Source organism: Triturus cristatus, chromosome 1_2 (genome assembly GCF_964204655.1).
Source record: "Triturus cristatus chromosome 1_2, aTriCri1.1, whole genome shotgun sequence".
In the NCBI taxonomy this organism is placed as follows: Eukaryota; Metazoa; Chordata; class Amphibia; order Caudata; family Salamandridae; genus Triturus; species Triturus cristatus.
The window spans coordinates 1,058,100,635-1,058,121,556 of NC_140580.1; the positions used below are offsets into that span (position 1 = coordinate 1,058,100,635).

Consider the following 20,922-nt stretch of genomic DNA (forward strand, 5'->3'; position numbering starts at 1 on the left):
CCAAGGTAAACCGACAGCGGATTATGATCGCTAAATTCATTGGTTAAAATGAGAAAATCCCCTAAATGGGAAATTAAAGAGGTTGAAATCATAATATAATCAATAAAAGTTCCATTCCCTTTACCTATAAAGGTTGGGATGGTATACAAAGTGGACGGGCTCATATGAGACATAACTGTCCCCATATCAAATTCACACAGAAAATCATTTAATTCCTCTCCATATATTGTATGTTCAAAATGTAGACCAGATATTAATGGACAGCCTAAATTTGCTAAATAGGTGGTAGAGGGATTACCACATGGATGGATATTAAAATCCCCAGTTATAACTAAACTATGCAGGATATTGGCCATGTATGTTTTTATAAATGTAGCCAGGGACTTGATGTTTCCTCCGTCTTCCACTGTAGTTGGGGAGTTATAGAAGTTTATTATCCCCCACTCTACTTGCCCCTTCCTTAGAATGATTGCTAAAATTCCAGGGTGGGAATGGGTAATCTGGCGCACATCACATTTGACGTCTAATGAAACGTATGTAACAAGGCCTCCCTTAGGCCTGCCACTGGCCGAAGAAGAGGTCGGAACAAAGTAAGCCTGATAGCCGTCTAGGTAGTAGTTGTTGTCCATATCCCAAGTTTCCTGTAAGTTTATAATCCTGTACTGGGTTACAAACGCAATCCAACGTGGATCACTACTTTTCCTGGCCAACCCAGCAATATTCCAAGATAAGATATTATTTCTGGGAATCAAAGATTTATCTATTACATTATCTTGGTTTTGAGCCTGTATAGGAGTTTGTGGATTTATTTCACCTAACACCGGGGGGGTTAGTCAGTCACACTCATCGATATCTGATAGTGGCTGATATCTGTTCGTTAATTCCAATCCTTGAACAAAGAGAGGATTAAGCCTATTCCTCATATGGTGGGGACGGTTATTTATTCGATGAGGGGGAATCTGTCTCGTGGTATCCCTTAAATGTGTGAGATCTTTACTAATAAAATCAGCTCTGTGCTGCCAAGATTCCTGCGGGTAGAAATACCTAAGCGACAAGATCACTATGTTAGAACCAGTACCCGAATAGCCCATTTGAAACTCCTGTAAGATTTTATTGGCAGTATATGGGTTATCAAAATTCACAACAATGCAATCGCCTTTGTGTGATTTGGTTCTATTGCCGATCCATTTAGTTCTACGGGCCATAATTATGAATCTATTAACATCCTGTCCCCTATAGAAGTTGTTAGTGAACCATTGATTCAATTTATTTTTAAGTTGATCAAAGTCTTCAGTAACCCCTTCCTTCAGTTGGGGGACATTGCTTAGGATTACAGTATAAGGTACGGATTCCCCTGGGAGGTCAATCGAGTTGAATTCCTGCAGATGATGATCAGAGGATATCCGTTCCTGATTGATCGTAAGATTATCAATGGTACTATTATGTTTTTTAGATTCCTGTGGCCCCTGGGTGAGTATAGATTGCTGTGGCCCCTGGGTGAGTATAGATTCAATCAGTTGAGGGGACTGGGCGGCTATATTAATCGGGACCTCTTTTCTCATGGTTAAGTCAACCTTATGTACTTTGGAATTGCTACCTCGAGGCACTTCTGCTACAGTATTTTGTGTGCTGAGTGATCTGCCGTCGAGTTTCCCCCCACTGTTGCTTTCTATAATTGTTAGTCTGTTCTCTATGCTTGTGAGCTTTTTTAAGATCGGGTCCAGGAACTTTTTCAATAACATTTCAAGAGTATCTGGGTTGTCCTCCTGTGTATGGCTGCCCTCAATAACGTTCTTAGTTACCTGTCTCGCCCCGGTAATAGTAACACGGTCCGTATTGATTGGGGTTAGGGTGTTGGCTATTGTCCCACCCTCGCTTTCTTGTACACCCACTGGCTTACGTTCCCTTTTTCCCTTCTTTCTGGGGTTTGGAGCCTTAATTGGTTTATTTTTGCCCTGTTTCCCCCTAGTGATCATCCCTCTATCCACAACCACTAATTCCTCCTCCGCCGGAATGTCCAACTCCTCAGCAGCCTGAGACAGTGATATATTAGCCTGTGAGCCCTCAGCAACATCTATTTCTAATGGCGTGAGGAATTCTGGTGTTGCTGATAGCCTATTCAGAGAGCTGTGGAGATCTAAGGAGAGTCTGCGTTCAGTATCCAGGATCTCTTGGGTCAATACAGAGTTCGCCCTGGATAGAAAAGCATCCAAAGTGCCCACCACCCTATTGCCCAAATTACCCTTAACTTTGTTCATTGTCGATTAGATAAGGGAGTTATTATGAACAACAGGGTTTTTGAGGTACACAAGTTATCAAGCAATAAGCCAGGCAGTCCAGCGCAAAAGCGAACAGTACATTAGTGATTGTTAAGCCGCTCTGTTATTCGCTCTTATGGGAAGCTCCAGCCAAATAGCATGGCCCAGTCCAGCCTACTCCGGGCTATGACGGGCAAGGACGGGCCCGCCCTTGGCCCGGGCTCGTCCCGCGCTGCGTGAAGCCTGCGGGGCTTATGAGGAGCCCGGGCGCTGCCTGATGTCGTCAGCGGCAGGCGCCCGGAGCTTAGGATGCTGAGGCTTGTAGTCTCCAAGCCGTTCACCTCACGGCGGTGCAGGAAGACTCCCGGTCCCGTTGCACGGCAGGCAGGCAAGGCGACACTCCCCACAGAAGCCGTTCCCCTCACGGCGAGCCACTGACGACGGTTTCAGGACAGACCTCCACCCTGCAAGTTCAGTAGAACTTTCAATCAATTTCGGCGTCTGCTCAACGATCTTGTGGCACAGGTGTGAATCTGTACGGACGGGGCCCTTTTCCTTCAGCTGCAGTTCGGTTTGAAGAACCAATCGCTCCTATCTGGCTCGCCAAGATGTTACTCTACTATGAATTTACCGTATATATATTGCCGCTCATACATGGAACGAGACCCCAGTTTCTGAATCTTTGATCAAATGATATATATAAATCCTTTAGTAAGGCATAAATAAAGCGGATTGCTTGATATTCAAGTTGAAGCGTAAAATACAAAACAAAGAAATCAGAAATTGTGTCAAAAACACCAAGTGGTTTGCAAAAAGCTTTGTCTGTTTTTGATGATTTTTGTCTAGCCCATGGATTGGAAGTAAATGTCTCTAAGACCAAACTTATGGTTTTCAACCCACCTCCTAGTTACAGAGTAAGGAAGTTCTTTATGAATGCCCAGCCATTAGAGGAGGTTAACAGCTTTATATATCTTGGTATGCACATATCTAATGACAATAAGTGGAACAAGCATGTCATGATGACCTCCTTGAAGTTACAGCAGACTACTGGGGTTTTACTCAAGGAGTTTAAAACCTCCTTCACTAAGCCAATTAAACCTGTCCTTCAAGTCTATGAGGCAAAGGCGTTAAGCTCTGTCTTGTACGGGGCAGAGCTATGGGGTTTCGACTCATTGAGATCCCTAACGGTAGTCGAAAATAAATTTTTACGTAGTATTACAGGCCTACCGCAGAGTACTCCATTGGTCCCCTTAAGATACGATTTAGGTAGGAGAGCTATCCTGGAACTAGCCAACCTCCGTCCTGTCTTATACTGGCGGAGGTTGTGGTCTACTCCGGAGCTCTCCTCCTACGCCAGGGGACTCTTGGATGTTATTAAGTCTGATACTTCTCATAAGATTGGCTGGCTTAGGAAGATACGTGCTGCCCTAGTTGACTTGGGCTTGGTGGGGCTGTGGAGTGATCCAATGACAACGACATTCCCTTCTAAGAGCTCCTTGAAAATGTTGTATTGGGAACATATTGATTTCAAGATCTGGAGCCAAGTTAATAGCTCCTGGATGACTAATTGGTTCCTAGTGACAAAAATTACTCCAGCCCTAGAAACTTATTGGGACCTGATTACCAAACCTAGTGACAGGAAATTATATTTTCAGCTACGAATAGGTTCCTTGCCACTCAGGTCTCTGACTAGTAGCTGGTCAAGTGCTGGTAATGATACATGCCCTGTATGTGGCATGCAGTCTGAATCGATTGGACATTTCTTGTTTGTATGCCCCGCTTATATTGTCCCAAGACGCATTTGGTTGTCTCCATTGTGTAGGGCTTTGGGCACTAGGAGTAGTATTGTGGCCCTAAGGATCTTACGCACTAATACCCTACCAATTATTTCCATTGGTCTTGCCAAATATTTGGGCTGGGCATGGTACCTAAGAAACAAATTGTTACGCTCACTCTGTTATTCTTAATTGAGCTTTGTATACTAGAGCTATGGAATATTCTTGCTGTTTTAACTCCCCTCATTTTTATATGACATTCTACCATCTAGTCGTCTGCTTTACTGTTTAATCTTTTTTTTATCCATTTTAATATTTATTATATGATGTACTTTATGATTCTGTTGCATCTATTTTGTGTTTTTAATGAATTGTAATTTTGTGATACTTGTGTCTTTTATGAATTTGAACTTTCGAATAAAGACTATGATGATGAGAAATCAGAAAAATCCCGACGTGACAGGCGGCATGATAACCGGCAGCACACATTCTAAACTTGCACATTTAAATGCGTTCTCATATATGTTGTCATATATGATCATTAAAACAAAGGAAACCGTAAATAAAAAATATTTGTTAGGGATCACACAATTTTATGAAGCAGGGAAGCCATGACTGATCCCAGGTTTGCCGTTCCATATGGGACAGTTAAACCACCGAAAGAGTATCTCTTTCTCTTGCCCTTTTCACATCAAAGATGCTTTGAGAGTTTGAGTATAATAATTCAAGCATGCGGTTACAGCGCTTGTGGCAGACAGAAGCTCAGCCCGCTTTGGGCTTCAGGGTCCAAGAAGACCTCGAGCCGAGCCAGAGCTTGGCTCGAGCTTTCAGTGTCTCGCACGGCCCTAATTGACAGCAAATGTAGAACTCCGCTTAGTGTGTCAGTTTCCCTGCCTGCGGCACATTTGTAAGGCAAGCAAGCTTTACAACGCTGTTTTCGGGCACAAAAGACTGATCTACTGGAGACAAATCTCTGGTCCTTAGCTAGAAAATAGATAATTTGATGAACATGAAAAAACGTGATAGTTTGTGGTCCATTTCCTATCCGTACGATACATGCAAATTCACTATTCGAAAAAAAGTGGGGATCAGGGGCATTCCAGGGTGGCAAACAACCGAATTTCAAATGTAATTGTAAGGGAAACAGGTTCTCCAAGAGGACAATATTTTAGCTACAGGGGAAACAATTAAAGACAAATTTGCCTTTGTAAATACACCATGCCCACTCCACTCCCTCACAGGGGCAGCCTTCTGACGTGCATCCGATGGACAGTGAAAAAACCTGAAGACCTCAGCTTTGCAAAGATTCCTTCCTTGATTATATATTCATGGGCAAATATTTGCAAATCATACTTTTATGGCCCGAGTTACCCAAACGAATGCACATCTATGAGTAGTAGATTTGTCTCCAGAGTCCGAATCTTGAACAGCTGCACAGGCTCGGCGCAGAGCACGGTTTTATGTGCTCAATGTGCCTTCATGTAACTGGATGTTGCTCCAAGTAGGTGATGACTTTTTACATGGCTCAGTTTACAGTCAGGGAGCAGGGATGGTCTCTTTCTGATTCTGGGTTATGCTATGTGTTATCATACACACACGCCCACACTTGGAGACATACAAGGTTACATGAATGCACCTTCATGCAAATACACAATACTGACACTCAGCAATGAGCTGAGTGAGCGCCAATGTGCATGATATGGCCCTGGGGATGCCTTATTGTTGCGCAATATGTCTGTCTTGTGTCATTTTTTGGTTTCGTTTACTGATTTTTAAACATTCTTTCGACCTGAAAGCCTATTCCATACACATACAATAAAAAATCCTTAAGGTACTCGTGACAAGTTATCACCCTCCCTCCGTATCCGTATCCTCTATAAATTATTTTCACTGGATTTGTATAAGGGGCATGCAATATCAATGCTCTAAATCCATTCCATTCAGTGGCGGCTCGCACAGGTAAGCGTGGTGGCCGGTGGGAGTCGACAGACGACGGGTTGAATAATATTAAATAAAACCACTGACCTTGCGCTCGCCGCATCATCGGCCATGCGGTGAGCACAAGGTAAGTGGTTTTATTTATTTATTTACTATTACTTAACCCGTTGTTTATCAACTACCTCCACCCCCACCCGCCCCGCCCGAGCCACTACTGATTCTATTACAATGCAATTGCAAATTAAATCACATGGAATGGTGAATTACCGTGTGGACTGATTCATCCAGTTATAAAATCACATGGAATTTCCAATTCCGTGGGGTTTAATGCGTACATTTAGTGCATGCACCAAGCAGGAGATAAAAGTATGCGGGGACGACTAGATGGGGTGAGGTGGTAAGTGAGCGGGAGGAAGGAAGTAAACGTGCAATGGGTTTTATTGGCAGGGGGAGCATTCTATGCCCTCTATTGGAACAAAATGGGGAAAGAGGGGAAAAGCCTTATGAGATGTTACTGTGTGGAATTACCACAGGGTAAACAAGCATTGGCATAGCCAATAGGTCTCGCCTTTGGGACCTTATAAGTGTTTAGACATGCAACAGTTGATGTTGTTGCACCAAGGATATTGTACTGCATAACTAAACACTTATAAGTTTCCAAAGGCGAGACCTATTGGCTATGCCAATGCTTTACCTACCAAAGGAGTGAAAGACAATGGAAACAGAAAGGATGCTAGAGTAAGGAGGAAAATGAAAGGGAGATGGAACTTCTGATTGGCTCCTGAGGCGGAAAGCCGGGAGCAGGGGACAAATTGATTTTAACCATTGTGTGTGATACTTTGTTTTTAAACCTGTACCGGAGCTTTCACGAACAGCGCTCCTCGCTGCAACGACCCCCTCATTCCGACGCCATTCACGAGGGCGAGGCGAGACACGCCCCCTCGGCTGGCCACGCCCCCCCGCCAGGAAAACACACAAATAGAGCGCGCCAAACGCCAAGCGCCGCACTTCTGATTGGCTCCTGTGGCGGAAAGCCGGGAGCAGGGGACAAATTGATTTTTAACCATTGTGTGTGATACTTTGTTTTTAAACCTGTACCGGAGCTTTCACGAACAGCGCTCCTCGCTGCAACGACCCCCTCATTCCGACGCCATTCACGAGGGCGAGGCGAGACACGCCCCCTCGGCTGGCCACGCCCCCCCGCCAGGAAAACACACAAATAGAGCGCGCCAAACGCCAAGCGCCGCACTTCTGATTGGCTCCTGAGGCGGAAAGCCGGGAGCAGGGGACAAATTGATTTTTAACCATTGTGTGTGATACTTTGTTTTTAAACCTGTACCGGAGCTTTCACGAACAGCGCTCCTCGCTGTAACGACCCCCTCATTCCGACGCCATTCACGAGGGCGAGGCGAGACACGCCCCCTCGGCTGGCCACACCCCCTCCAACCTCCCGGTCAGCGGCATAAAGCATGTGTCTTGGTCGGACGCGCAGCGGACGAGCGCAGCGGGCGCGACGTTTGCGCGCCAAAGGCGCGCCTAAGGCAAGCCCGTCTGCGCCCGTCCGCGGCCGGACGGGGCTAAGGGCACGACTCCATGCCAAATCTATATCCTACTCTTCCAAGGATCTAATTGCTCTCCGAGGCCATTGGCTACTTCCGGATCCCATCCACAGACTGATCTCCTATCTAGGCCTGGCCTCCTCTTCCCCCACAGCACCTAATCCCCCGTTACATGCTCCCCTGCCGCCCAGCCCCCTTCCCCCCGACCTCCTCCCCCGCTCGCCAGCATTGTCCGTCTTTTTACTCAACACCAGGTCAGCGGTCAAGCACCACCATGAGCTGTTCGTCTTACTCGATTCCGAGAAACCTGACCTACTGCTCCTGACCGAAACTTGGTATTGCGACACTTCCCTCCCCGTTCTCCTGGCCACCCTACCCCCCTCCTATGTGGCCCTGCGAGCCGACCGGCCGGCAGGCAAGGTAGGCGGTGGGGTCGCCCTGATTGCTCGGTCCGAGTTGAAATTTCAATCACTTCCCTCCCCTCCCATTCCCCCTGCTGACTTCCTGGTAGTCCGCTCTCTTTCATTTTCTCCCCCCATCACCTGCCTGTTAATGTACCGGCCTCCCCAGCCCTCACCCGCATTTTTGCCGGCCTTTCAAGACCTGTTGGCCAACTTGGTGGTCAACTACGCTTCGCTCTTGGTGCTAGGGGACTTTAATTACTGGCCCTCTGACCCACACGAGTGTTCAGCCTCAAAAGAGTTCACAGACTGCCTCTCATCCCTTAATTTCGTGTCGCACATATCCGTTCCCACCCACTCCCATGGGCACACACTGGACCAGGTCTGGTCCCTTAACCTCCCCGTGGCCTCGGCCACCGTCTCGCCGTGCCCTTGGTCTGACCATGCCCTTATTTCCTTCTCTATTCCCCGTAACGCGATGCCTAAAACTCCGCATGCCAAAAACATCTGGGCACGGAACTGGAATAGACTGGATTACCCCTCCTTGACCTCCATGCTCCGCGACTCTACCCCTACTCTTGTTGGCTTACCATCTTCCTCTCAAGCCAAGGCCATCAACACCTGGCTGGCTGAAGGCTGCGACTCTGTGGCGCCCCTACGCCGCATTTCCATCCGCCGACCAAAGGACTCTAATAGATGGTTCAACGACCACCTAAAAGATCTCAAACTGAGCGCCCGACGGGCAGAGAGGCAATGGAGGAAAAATTACAATCCCTTAATAAAAGCCCACTTCATTTCAGCATTGGACAAATACAAAATAGCAATCCTGGCTGCTAAGACCGCCTATTTTTCGTCAAAAATTACTTCTGCCGACAATAAACCCAGGGAAATCTTCAGGATAGTGAATGACCTGGCATTCTCAGACCGAACCTCGCCCAATTTCCCTCCCTCCCAACCACTCTGCGACCAGCTTAATATTTATTTCTTAGACAAAATAGCAACTATCAAGCTCAATATCCCTCCACCTTCTTCTGCTTTCGTCGATCCCTCCCCCCCTCCCCTACCTGCTTACCTCCATCCCCCCCCTCACTCAGGACTCTTTTATGGAGATACTCCCTAAAGTGAAGTCGGGGTCTCCCGCGGACGTCTGCCCAGCACGAGTCCTGCAGCAAATCTACTCCAGCTGCTCTGACCCCCCCCATTGCCTTCCTCAACAGCTCCCTGGCACAGGGCATAGTGCCCACTGCGCTCAAGGCAGCTACCATAGTGCCCATCCTGAAAAAACCTGGCGCTGACTCCTCTATCTCGGCCAACTATCGCCCCATCTCCCTGCTACCCTTTCTAGGAAAGGTGATGGAACGCCATGTTACCGCGGTGCTCTGCGCCCATGTTGAGGCAAATGGGGGACTGGCATCCCGCCAAGCCGGGTTCCGTCCCAGGAAATTCGACCGAGTCAGTCGTGGTCTCAGTCTTGGACAAACTCAGAAAAGGTATGGATGGAAACAAACACCAGGCACTGGTCCTCCTTGATCTCTCCGCCGCCTTTGACACGGTGGACCACACCATCTTACTTACCCGTGTCAAGGCGGCCGGCATCGGGGGATCAGCTTTGATCTGGCTCTCCTCCTTTCTGAGGGAACGCACTCAGGCGGTCCGGCTAGGCGACTTCACGGCCACTCCCCTCCCTGTCACCTGTGGTGTCCCCCAGGGATCCTCTCTCTCCCCCTTACTTTTCAACCTTTATATCTTTCCTCTCATCTTTGCACTACAGCAGCTGGAGGTCACCGTCTATAATTACGCGGATGACCTCCAGCTCATCTTTGATCTGTCCCCGTCTCCTCTCTCGGTCTCTAATTTCCAGTCAACTATGACATTCATCAGGGACTGGATGAACCACAACCACCTTAAGCTGAACCCGGATAAAACCGAGCTGGTTCTCACTGGTGGTTCGTCCAGTCCCTGGAACTCCCTCTTCTGGCCCCCCTCCCTTGGCACTGCACCGACCCCCTCCACCACGGTCAAAACACTCGGTGTCAAAATAAACAGCCAACTCACCCTCCATTCACAAATTAGCTCTGTGGTGTCCTCCTGCTTCCTCTCTCTTCGCACTATCCGCACTGTCTCCCGCTTCTTCTCCCCCCAGGCACTTAAGATCATTATGGCCGCACTGGTGATATCAAAACTGGACTACGCAAACGCTCTTTACCACGGCATCCCCGCATACAGTCTGCGTAGACTCCAGACCGTCCAGAACCAAGCAGCCCGGTTGGTGTACGGTCTTCCTCGGTATCACCACTCCACCCCTCTTCTCAGGGAGCTTCACTGGCTCCCTATAAAGGAACGGGCCCTATTTAAGATCGGCTGCATGGTCTTCCAGGCCCGCCAGGGCACTGCCCCCGCCTTCATCTCCTCACTAATCAAGTCTTATGTCCCTATTAGAGAACTTCGGTCTTCCTCCAAGTCCCTCCTCCAGATCCCTCGTTTCACTCGCAAAATGTGGGGCGGGGCCAATTTCTCCACCCTGGCTCCAACCTTTTGGAACTCGCTCCCTGACCACCTCCACTCTGCCACTCAGTATCTCCCCTTTCGCAGAGATCTGAAAACGTTCCTCTTCAGCCAGGCTTTCCTCACTTAAACTCCCTCAAAATTCCCTTCACCTCTCCCTGGTCTTTCCCCCTCAGTTGCCAACCCCCCCAGCGCCAAGAAACCGCAAGGTGTACGCTGCGCTTTAGAAGTATTTTAAATTAGAAATTAAATTAGAACTGTAGACCTTGGAGGAAGTCTACATTAGGAAGGGAACTGAAACAAAAGACGGACCAGTTTGCCTAATAGATGCATGCTGTGACAAAGTTGGCAGCCATTATGGAATGGTAACATCCTTGTTAACCTTTAAAATCCCGAGCCAGTTACACAGCAGACGGAGTCTAATAATTATCACCAATGCACCAATACTGTACAAAGCAATCCTACTGACTATTATGAAAAGATCAGAGAGAGAAAACGTAACCACGACTTCTGAAACCGGAAAATAATGCCACAGTTTGAAAGTAGAAACACAAAACTGCTTGCTCCCAGCTGTGCAGCTGTTATTCTACACAAATAGGCATAAACTCAAAAGCGCACCCAACTGGGCATGCTATTACTGTACAAGCAATCCTGATTATTATGAAAACCTGGGTAGAAAATGTAAGCGCGGCTTACATAACCGGAAAACAATGCCTCCATTGAAAAGTTGAAACAAAAAACTGCTCCCAACTGTGCAGCTGTTGCTGTACAAAGCAGTTATGCTTATTATAATTGAAAGATCCTCAGGGTAAAAAAAAAGCCACAGTCCGTAAGTTAGGCGCCGTGCATGCAGCATTCATTAAAAGATGCTTGGAGGAAAATAAAAGCCACAGTGCATAAGGTGGCCGCCGTGCGTGCAGCATGCTAATACACAAGTCATTGACGCAGTCCTTAAGGTGGGTATCGTGCATGCAGTATGCTTGTACACAAGTCATCGCCCAAAGAAACAAGCATTGGCTGCGCAATCGTGAAAGCGACGCGGCCGTGAAAGTGATTGCACTAAGAAGCAGCAGCTGTTTTCAAGCACGCTCATGGCACCATCCGCCTTGCGGGAGCGAGCAACAGCCAATTAGCATGCGCGCCGCTGCTCGCTCCCGCAAGGTGGATGCCGCCATAAGCACGAGTATGTGCTTCCAAAAACAGCAGAGCGACGGCTAAAGATCCTCCTATGCAGCTCACGCGTGCTGCATAGGCGAGACCTAAAAATGGTCCAGTTCTCCCAGCCTCTCTCCAAAAATAACAGGCGTGGGAAAATCGATCACTTGCCATCAGGCGGACGGAAATTCTCTAAGGTAATTCCACTCCGGCTGATCCTAAGGTAATTCCATTCCGGCTGATTCGTAACGAGAGCCTTGAAGGATTCAAAATGCATCTTGAAAGTGCCTTGGTGTCGACTGTGAGTCCACTATCACAGTCCGGGAAAGGTGATCTGGGTCAGAAGCCAAGCACTGGTTTATGGAAAGCCATGGAGGTCATTACACAAAAACAATACAATTCTTTCAGCATTCTTTTTAGAGTGCAATGGAGATTTAAAAAGGTTAATAAATAGGTGAGATCTCTGGAAGGGGAACTTCATGAAATAAACACAAACGTATACTTGAAAAACATAATTTAAATGGCTCTGGAAACGTAAATACTTTAACTTCAAGAAGAGTAGGCGAACCATAAAGTAAAGAAACTATACTGATTCACAAAAAAACAAATGAAGCCTAGATGTGACAGAAGCTATTGATTTAAAGCGCCCAAAATGCTGTGAAATTGTACCCTTAAATGATTAGGACACCCTTCCATACTCTTAATAAAAGATACTGTGTTTTACGTGGAGATTAGCAAGTGTTGTGGAAGGCAGAGTCTTGGAGGAGGATAAGGTCTGGATGTACATGGTGGGAATCTCTTATGACATGGAGAGGTGGGTGAGTAAGGATGCAGCTGTGGTGGTGGGCGTGAATGCGGATGCCATGTGTGGGGTTTGGAACAGTGTCCTAATGCAAAATAATGCCCCCACCTCCTGCAGAACATGATGCGATATGACCTTAAAATGTTTAAAACAAGAGATCAGGAAAGTGGGGGTCCTATGGCTGGCTTGGAACAAACCATGTTTTCTTATCCAGAATGTCCTGCAGATATCAAACTTTGATTTTTTTTTTTAAATAGCATTTCCTCACGTTTATGCAACAAAATATCTGAAACATTGGCCTGTGAAAAAAGTTTTAAAATGCAGTGATTTAATGACAAAGATTACTGTCTGTTTTTTTTCTCTCTTCTTTCTTTCTTACCCGTGTCGTAGTGAACAGTGAGGAATATTTTTGTAGTCTCTCCTTATATGATGTTGAAATAACATGTTTATGAAATGATATGTGTGTAAAACAATTGCTTTTCAGAAACATTTTTCTTTTTAGTGTCTGAGGGTAGGAGGCATTTACCTCCTTCATGTGTTTTTAATCAAGTTTTTATTAAGATTTGTGCATTTTTAATGATCTAAACATTCTTCTTGATTTACTGTATTGGGCTCTAGTTACTTCCCACAAAGGAAGATTGTCGTTGACTGGAGTGCATGGAGTTCGAATGCTGTTTATTGAGGACCAAAGGAAGATTTGTTCTTTTACTCGGCTTGGAACAAACCATGTTTTCTTATCCAGAATGTCCTGCAAATATCAAACTTTGATAAAAAAAAAAAAAGAATTACCTCATATGTATGCAACAAAAACATCTGAAACATTGGCCTGTGGCAACTCTTTTAGAATGCAGCATTCCTTAGCTTCTTGCAATAAAAAGTTATTCCAAATGCGTGGGAGGATCATTGCATGGTACGAGAATTGGCCAAAATTGTTCCTGCGTACCACCCAAATGGAGTAAAAATACCCCAGTCATACGTTCGAAACGAAGGAAAGTGGAGTTTATGCCTTGTTTAGAGGTGTGCAGAGGGTAAGAAGACTTGCTTGGATCCAAGCATGCCACACCTCCCTGGGTTCCCCAGCATCTCTAGTATTCAAAAAGGGGTGCTTGGGTTCCCTGGGTTCTGACTAGCCGTGGGCCCAAACACTGAAGCCATCCCCATAAAATCAGTGAAAGGGTTGGGTTTTTAGGGGTAATTAAGACGTGGGCAGGGCATTTACAGTAAGAAACCAGGCAGGGATTCCACCACTCTCTAGCTTTAAGAAGCCCCCAAGTTGGTAGGGTTCCCCGTACTTTTCTTTGGCCACTTCAGAGACTGTTGAGGAACCAAGGGGTAAATCCAACAAAGAGGCGGCTCCCCTGTTTTCAATACGCTCCTCGAACATCCTGGTTTTTCCGTTTCCTGTGCAGTGTTTTTCTTCCCCATCACAGTTTCTATAAGCACAGTTAAAAGACCAGGCCCAGTCCTGAAAGTGCATGTGGCCAGGTAGTCTTTGTAGTTCTGCCACTGATACTATTTTATCTTTATGTGTAGCTGGAGCGCAAACAAACAACTGCGTGACCTACTAGGCTTCCTCGCTGCTGTTCTATTTGTTACCCTGAAGGCATTTCAGTACTTTCTTATGAACTCATTGGAAAAAAACAGGACATGGCCTTAAATCTTATTTTCTTCAATGGAAAAAAACTCCCTGTTTGGAGGGATTCATTTGTCAAAATGTAAGTGCCTGGAAACTCCTCAGGAGCTCACTGCACCGTGCAGCATTCATTGCTCCTGCCAGCGCTGCCAATGACAAATAATGACCCTCACACTCCTACAAGTGCGACAATTCAGATTATTCCAGGCTCCAAACCTCTAAGAGTGGTTGGGTTGCAGGTAGAAGTCATTTTTTGACTCATAAGAAGTGCACAGAGATCTCCTACCACAAACATTAATCGACTGTAGCTCCACTCAATCGGTCCTGTTTTTAGCATGTTCAATTTGATGTATTTTACATAATTGAATGGTTTACTATTGTTTTGATGTTATTTACTTAGTATTTCATGGCATAAATATGCTAATAATAAAGTGATGATGAAATGTTGATAGAATTAATAAACAACGGTTGTTGTGCTCATCTCTAAATTAGACAGACATAACCAACATGTGGCTGACTGTCTTAAGTGCCGGTATTGACAATTAAGTGCAGTTGCCGAGCACTGGAAACCACTGCCCTAAATTTACGCAAGCTCTCTAGACTGACTTGATACAGAGTTTGAAAACATTTAGACACAACAGTTTTGAGATTGGTCTACAACCACTCCAGTTGTATCAGAGCCACTGAATGTGAAGGCAGACGTTAGGGGAACGCGATCCAGCGCGATGTACCGTAGCAGAGTGGAGGCCTATGGGAAGGATGTGAAGATAAAGAAAAGACAGCATATAAACTGATCAGTGGCCAACCACACGTAAACACAGGTATGTCAATGGCAAACTTGCCACTCTAGCAATAGTCAGTTGTTTAAGATCAGGTTCACACACTGAGATTCCTAATGCATGTACATAGCTAAGCACCTTACTCCAGTAAGAGGGAAAGAGTGCAGTACGGTGGCTAGGGGTGAGTGTGGGTTCAGTGTGGTAGCGTGTGCGTGGTGTGAGAGAGCACAAGTGAAAGAAAGTTACCACCACCTCCAGGAACCATTCGAAGAAGTGGGTAACTTTACTAATATGTGGTCCATATTAATTACAGTGAATAGACCTGTTGGATCCTTTATGTACAAGGCCATTACTTCTGTGAGCACATGGGACAGGATCTCCTCACCATGGAAACAGAGCAAGTAGCATTTGGGACAAAGGTCTGGAAATGAGGAGAATCCAGATTCTTGTCAACTTCTCCAAGCCATAGAAAGGTTTGGAGAAAAGTCTTAAGTACCAGAGGTAGAGAGTTCCAAAGATATACGTACTCCAGAAGTAAGCTGGCGCAAGTCTGACCCGGTCAACAAATGCATCAACGTTAGGAATCTGTGTTAGATCTGGTGGGAATAGATTTGAATCCCAGTAGAATGATAAAATAAGTACCAGTGATTTGGGTGACAAATTTATGTTGTTCAGGCCCAAGCTTTCACCGTGGATAAGTATGCCCTTCAAAAACACACATCGTGTTAATATATCTAAACTTGGCAGACAGCTGGTGCCCAGACCTGTACATGATGTAGGCATCACTGTGATTTCTCTTACAGGCTCTAGATACCATCCACACACATCTCCTTCCATTCTGTTTTGGTAAATCAGAGTGTGCTCCTATTTTAATTAATGGGACCTCCCTGTATCCATTCTGAGGAGTCCACATAGAAAGATGCTGCAAATCGTAGGCATTGAGGTCAACAGGATTTGTAAGCTGCAGAAGAACTCTCTCACCCCTAGCTATTCTACATTTTCTCCAAACATTTGAGCTCTCTGTGATAGTTTGCATATGCAAATGTCATTTTGTCACACAAGAGGTCTGATTGTGGCATTATTAAATTACAGTGAAGGGCGGAGGGAAGGTCCACGTAAAGTTATGGAGCAGCAAATGTTCTGCCACCCGATGGGACATAGACGCCAGAGATATAGTCCCATCATCACAAATGGTAATTATGGCCCATGGTAATATGAGGCGATGCCTACAGAGCCCTGCACAATCAAGGGCCAGCATACATCAACAACTACCCGAGCTTACACCAACCCTCCAGCCACCTGCACTCCACCTCCCTCTCCCACACCCCTGCATCCACCGAAGCAACAGTGGAGGACGAGCCTTCTCCTACCTCCATGCGAAATCCTGAAACAGCCTCCACCTACGGCCCTCACCTACTCTTCAGGAATTTAGAGGGGAACTCAAGACCAGCTGTTCAACTGATTCCTCCCATGCAGCTTGGCCTTGAGCACACCAGATACCCAGGCGGCACTTTACCAATCCTGTTTGATTGAAAAATGAACATACAGCAAGCGTGTCCAATCCATGCCTAGGAGGGCTTTGTCATTGTCAAATAGTTACTATATCCAATTAAGAAACATTTAAAAACATGGATTCTAAAAATAATTTACATATTTGATGGTTGGCCTGAAAAATGTGGCAGCCCTGCGCACTTGAGCATTGCAGAAGAAAATGACTTCATTAAAGTAAACATCATATTGTGGTAGGTGGACAGCAGGCAACATATACATTTCTTAACATCAACTGCCAATATTATGCAAGTGTTAAGTGGTGTAGAATATGAGGAATAACAGAGAAAATGTGATCTAAGTGGAGGGAAAAATATGTAGGTCCTTCAAGTAACCATGAAAAGGATGACATTATTAAGAGGCAAAAGTACACTCAGTAATTACAGTGACTTGTTACTTGCTGCAGGGTGGAATCAAGACCGGCGTAAACCAAATAATGTGGTTTAAAAATCTGTTGTTGAAGGGTCATAGACCAACGCCATACCTATCCAATATAGAGATGTGATTCACCACAGGATGGAGTTTTTGGTCCTTTCCGATATAAACGTAAATCAATTCTAAAATAAATCCATCCCACTTAAATCATGGCAAGAATAACTCCACTCCTCTAAAGAAAGGTTTTCCTTACCTGGTCCGCACACGGTTGATTTAATCCCAGTTTTCTCCAGGACAGGGACCCTATTTATAGCACCTTCAATGTGTTGGATAAAGACATCCCAGTCAAGGTCGAACAGGCCAAATGCAAACTTATCCGAAACCTGCAAAAGAACCAGAAGATACAGGTGACTGGGTGAAGACATTGGGAACCAGAGTGCGAGAGGCCAGTTCAAAGCATATTTGTTTTATTTGACCAGAGTCATAATTCTTTCAGGAAACAAGATCACGTATGAAACACCTGAAGATAGGAGATTGATCCAAAAAGACTACCCTGGTCTTCAGACACCCAAAATGGGTGTTTATTTAAAGCCTTGCGAGTTTCTAGCCACTAAAAAAAAAGGGTTTTATTATTTTGACTCTACCGTCCATCCTCCTGTTTAAACACACATACCTTCAGGGATCAACCTTAAGAACTGGTTGTAATATGGATACCAAAGAACATGCTTCTGTGGTCTCTGAATGAGCCAGAACCTAATAAAAAAAGACCCAAATATGTTAATGATTGAGCAAATTTCTGGTATTGTGACAAACAAACCGATAAAGTACATAGGCATTGGATTTAGCCAGAAAAATGTTGTTTTGTATTATTTTTATGATCAGTATCACAGAGGACAAAGGCAACGGCTTGTGTTTGCTATGTTCGCCCTAAGTTGGCAGGGTATGCCCAGATGTGGGTCCCTTGCTCACTTTGCCATTGGATTCAAGCTAACCTGGCTCTTGAGGGGTTTTTACCCCAAAACCGGTACCAGGATGCTTGTTTCTGGTCCAGGGAAGGCCGGGCTTGGCAGTTCGGGCTGGACTGTTCCCATGAGGAACAAGGTCAAGACTGGTTTGCATATGGCTAGTCCGAACTGGGATGAGGAAGTGAGCTAAAGAACGATGATTGATTCAACCCAGATCCGTGACTGGCGGTGAGTGTCTGAAAAGTTTCAGCGCTCCATCTATCATATCCTCGTGTTCGCGATGGACAACTTCCGAGTTACAATGCAGTTCCTTTTGGATTAAGTGCTGGTAACATAGCCTTGGTTTGTGTAGTAGGAACAAAGGGAAAATTGGTACAAAGAGGATGTGAAGAAACTAAGAAAAAGAGGAAAAAAGGAAGGGAAAACAACTGGGTGATCGCCACAAAAATATAGCGGAGTGATTGGATATGAAGAGAGTGAAAGAGAGAAAGACAGAAAGAAAGAAAACTGATAAAGGCAAGATGGGACTTTTTAAAATTAAATATGAGCACAGATGCAAGACACTTCCGAAAGGCCATCGCTCTGCAACAAAATATGCTAAAAAATTTGAGATGGAACCAAATCCACATGTTGTAAGCTCCACCTGGATAACATTTCAGCCTAGCATCTCCAGCAAACCAATTCCGGCCCAGTACGAGTCTTCTGCATGGTAAGTACTTTAGAAGGCTAGTGTCTCAACTGACATCTACATTTGATTGATCAGCTTCAAAACAATTCCTTGAAATACATAACAAATCTTAAAACACAAGAATTGGCCTAATTGAAATATCATTCAATAACTCTCAAGTGTTTTCAAATAAACTCCTTCCACTTCTTCACAACATAATCTGCAAGAATGGAGAAAGGGAGGTAGGTTAAAAAGTTATGTCCCTCAAGGAATCACATGCTTACACGCCTAATTATTCGCTGATTGCCACCAGAGACCACACTCTACGTATGTACTCACCTACACTAACATCTATCAGACCCATCACAAAAGTGAGCCACACTCTATTAATGTCAAGTTACAGAGAGTGATCACATACAAACAACTGCTCAACACTCTAAATGAAACATCACTAGGGTAATTGATGTAATACTCCACAACGGTCGAGGACTCACCACATTGGAAACAACACATGACTCAATTATGAGCTACCAGTAGATCACAGCCTTGAGTTAATTTTTCAATAAGCACAGGGTCACAGTTTCCTTTTGAAGTTTAGGGCAGGCTGTGTTTATTGTACATTATTATCTGCAGGCTGCAGATAGCAGGGCCTGATAATGAGCAATGCTGGAGTCAGATTTAAGACCCAGGGCACAGAGGTGAAGAACTGAAGCACTGAGGTATTTAAATATGAAATAAAAGTCCTTGTCAACTCAATATTGGATGGGAGGAAATTAAAATGAAGGTTTAGCCTAATGATTAAAGTGTGGCATTTACAAATGGCAGGTATCCTGTTCCTAGTGGCCAGTAGGCACTGTGCCATATTTATAACTGAAAAATATGGTCCATTTTTGGAATGGGAGAAATTCAAATTGAAGAAAAATATTTCTTTGATAATTCGCCCAATTCTTTTCTCCACTTTCAATTAAGCCAATCACATCTTAATCTATAGTGGGAGACGTTTAAAGGGGCGAAAACTTTTCAATTTTTTCGTACTTTAAAATTCTCCCATTTAAAAAAATGGTTGTATGTTTGCGTTATAGTGTGACGGTGTCTCTTATGGTGAAAGGTGTGCCATGTGCCACAAGTCCATACAACACAGGGATTCACCCATACACATATATCCCATTCATATGAACACATGTTCATATATCCTTAAAGACCACGCTCTCACTGACACACATGGCAGCCCTGTCATAGAATCCCTAGTTGAAGTATTTTGTTCAAACCATAGTATCTGGCTCTATGGACATTAGACCAAGTCAATGAAGCTCGGCGTGGGATTTTCTGGTAAAACTGCGCGAGTGGCTTGGCCTTCAGTAGCTCACAATGATTTTCACTGATCAGAAGCAGCTCTCACCACAGAAAAGGTTGGAGACCCCTGCCCTTAATCATACCACTCCATTTCACTGGTGAATGTGGAAGTTAAGACATTCACAAGCTTATTAATAGCCAGACTAGGTACAGACATGCTGGGATTGATAAACCTAGACCATCCTGGCTTCACAGTGGTGAAGTAACCGCTGAGACAAGACAAAAAACAGTGATGCACATCATACATAACAACCATAGGCCTTAGAAGGGTGGGAACCTGCTGCCTTTGGATGTAGATACAACGTTTGACAGGGTCACCTGGAAATTCCCAAGGGCCACTTCGGCCGTATTTAGCTATGGACCTAGATTTAAAGACTGGGTGCTTTGCAGCTATAGAAACCCCTTGGCAATGAGAATAAAATGCTGTCCGCTTCTCCCCTTCCTTCCAGATTAGATAAGTTATAGGGAAGGATAGCCCCTTGTTCCCCCCTTTTCTCGAAGAGTCAAAACACTGGGAGATAAAACATGCATCAATGCAGAGATTAAAGGGGTCAAAATAGGCAAAGTGGCATACTAAAGATGTACGTGGACGAAGTTTTGATCATGCTCAGAGAGCCATCCAAGTACATCCCACAGCTAATGCAAGAACTAAAAGCCTATCCGAGGACTATAGGATATAAAGGGAATTCACAAAAACTCCAATGTTTAACTTTTCCAATACCCTGGAACGGCAATACTACTTGGAGGCTGAATTCCCTTTCAACTGGGCTCCATGTCACATTGAATATCTGCCGATCAATCACACTCACTGGACACATTGTGGCAACCTCTAGTCTAAATGGACAGAACTACTATCATGACATATGTGGAGGAAGCTGTGACCGGGCTTCAGAGAGACAATTCAAATGCCAATAAAGGCCCAAGTCCTTTTAGTTCAGACTACCCCCTCCTGCTCCAGACCTCTTTACTCAAGCAACTACAGTAGGTCTTCGAGAACACCAGAGAATCACTAAATACAGAGTGATTGCAGCCTCATAGGAGAGGGATTGGGATTTCCCAATATTTCACAGCCCTACCAGGCATTAAATGACCTTTTCAACCTACATGGTTGGTCAATTAAAATAAAGAGCAGTGGTGTATCATAAATGTACATGTCTGGTTTATGATACCAAGGGAGCACTAGAGAGCAGGTTTACTGAGCCATGGTGC

The 20,922-nt window shown here is 45.1% G+C and overlaps 1 protein-coding gene across 5 annotated transcripts in view; it reads right to left on the bottom strand.

The window, feature by feature from the left end:
• The window catches only part of SARDH (sarcosine dehydrogenase), a 613,955-nt gene that overhangs the window by 455,971 nt on the left and 137,062 nt on the right, over nucleotides 1-20,922 (bottom strand). For all 5 annotated transcript variants that reach the window (XM_085612553.1, XM_085612590.1, XM_085612570.1 and 2 more), the window contains exon 8: nucleotides 16,982-17,111. In XM_085612553.1, the coding sequence (XP_085468679.1) occupies nucleotides 16,982-17,111 (130 nt within the window). The remainder of the gene's footprint in view (nucleotides 1-16,981; nucleotides 17,112-20,922) is intronic.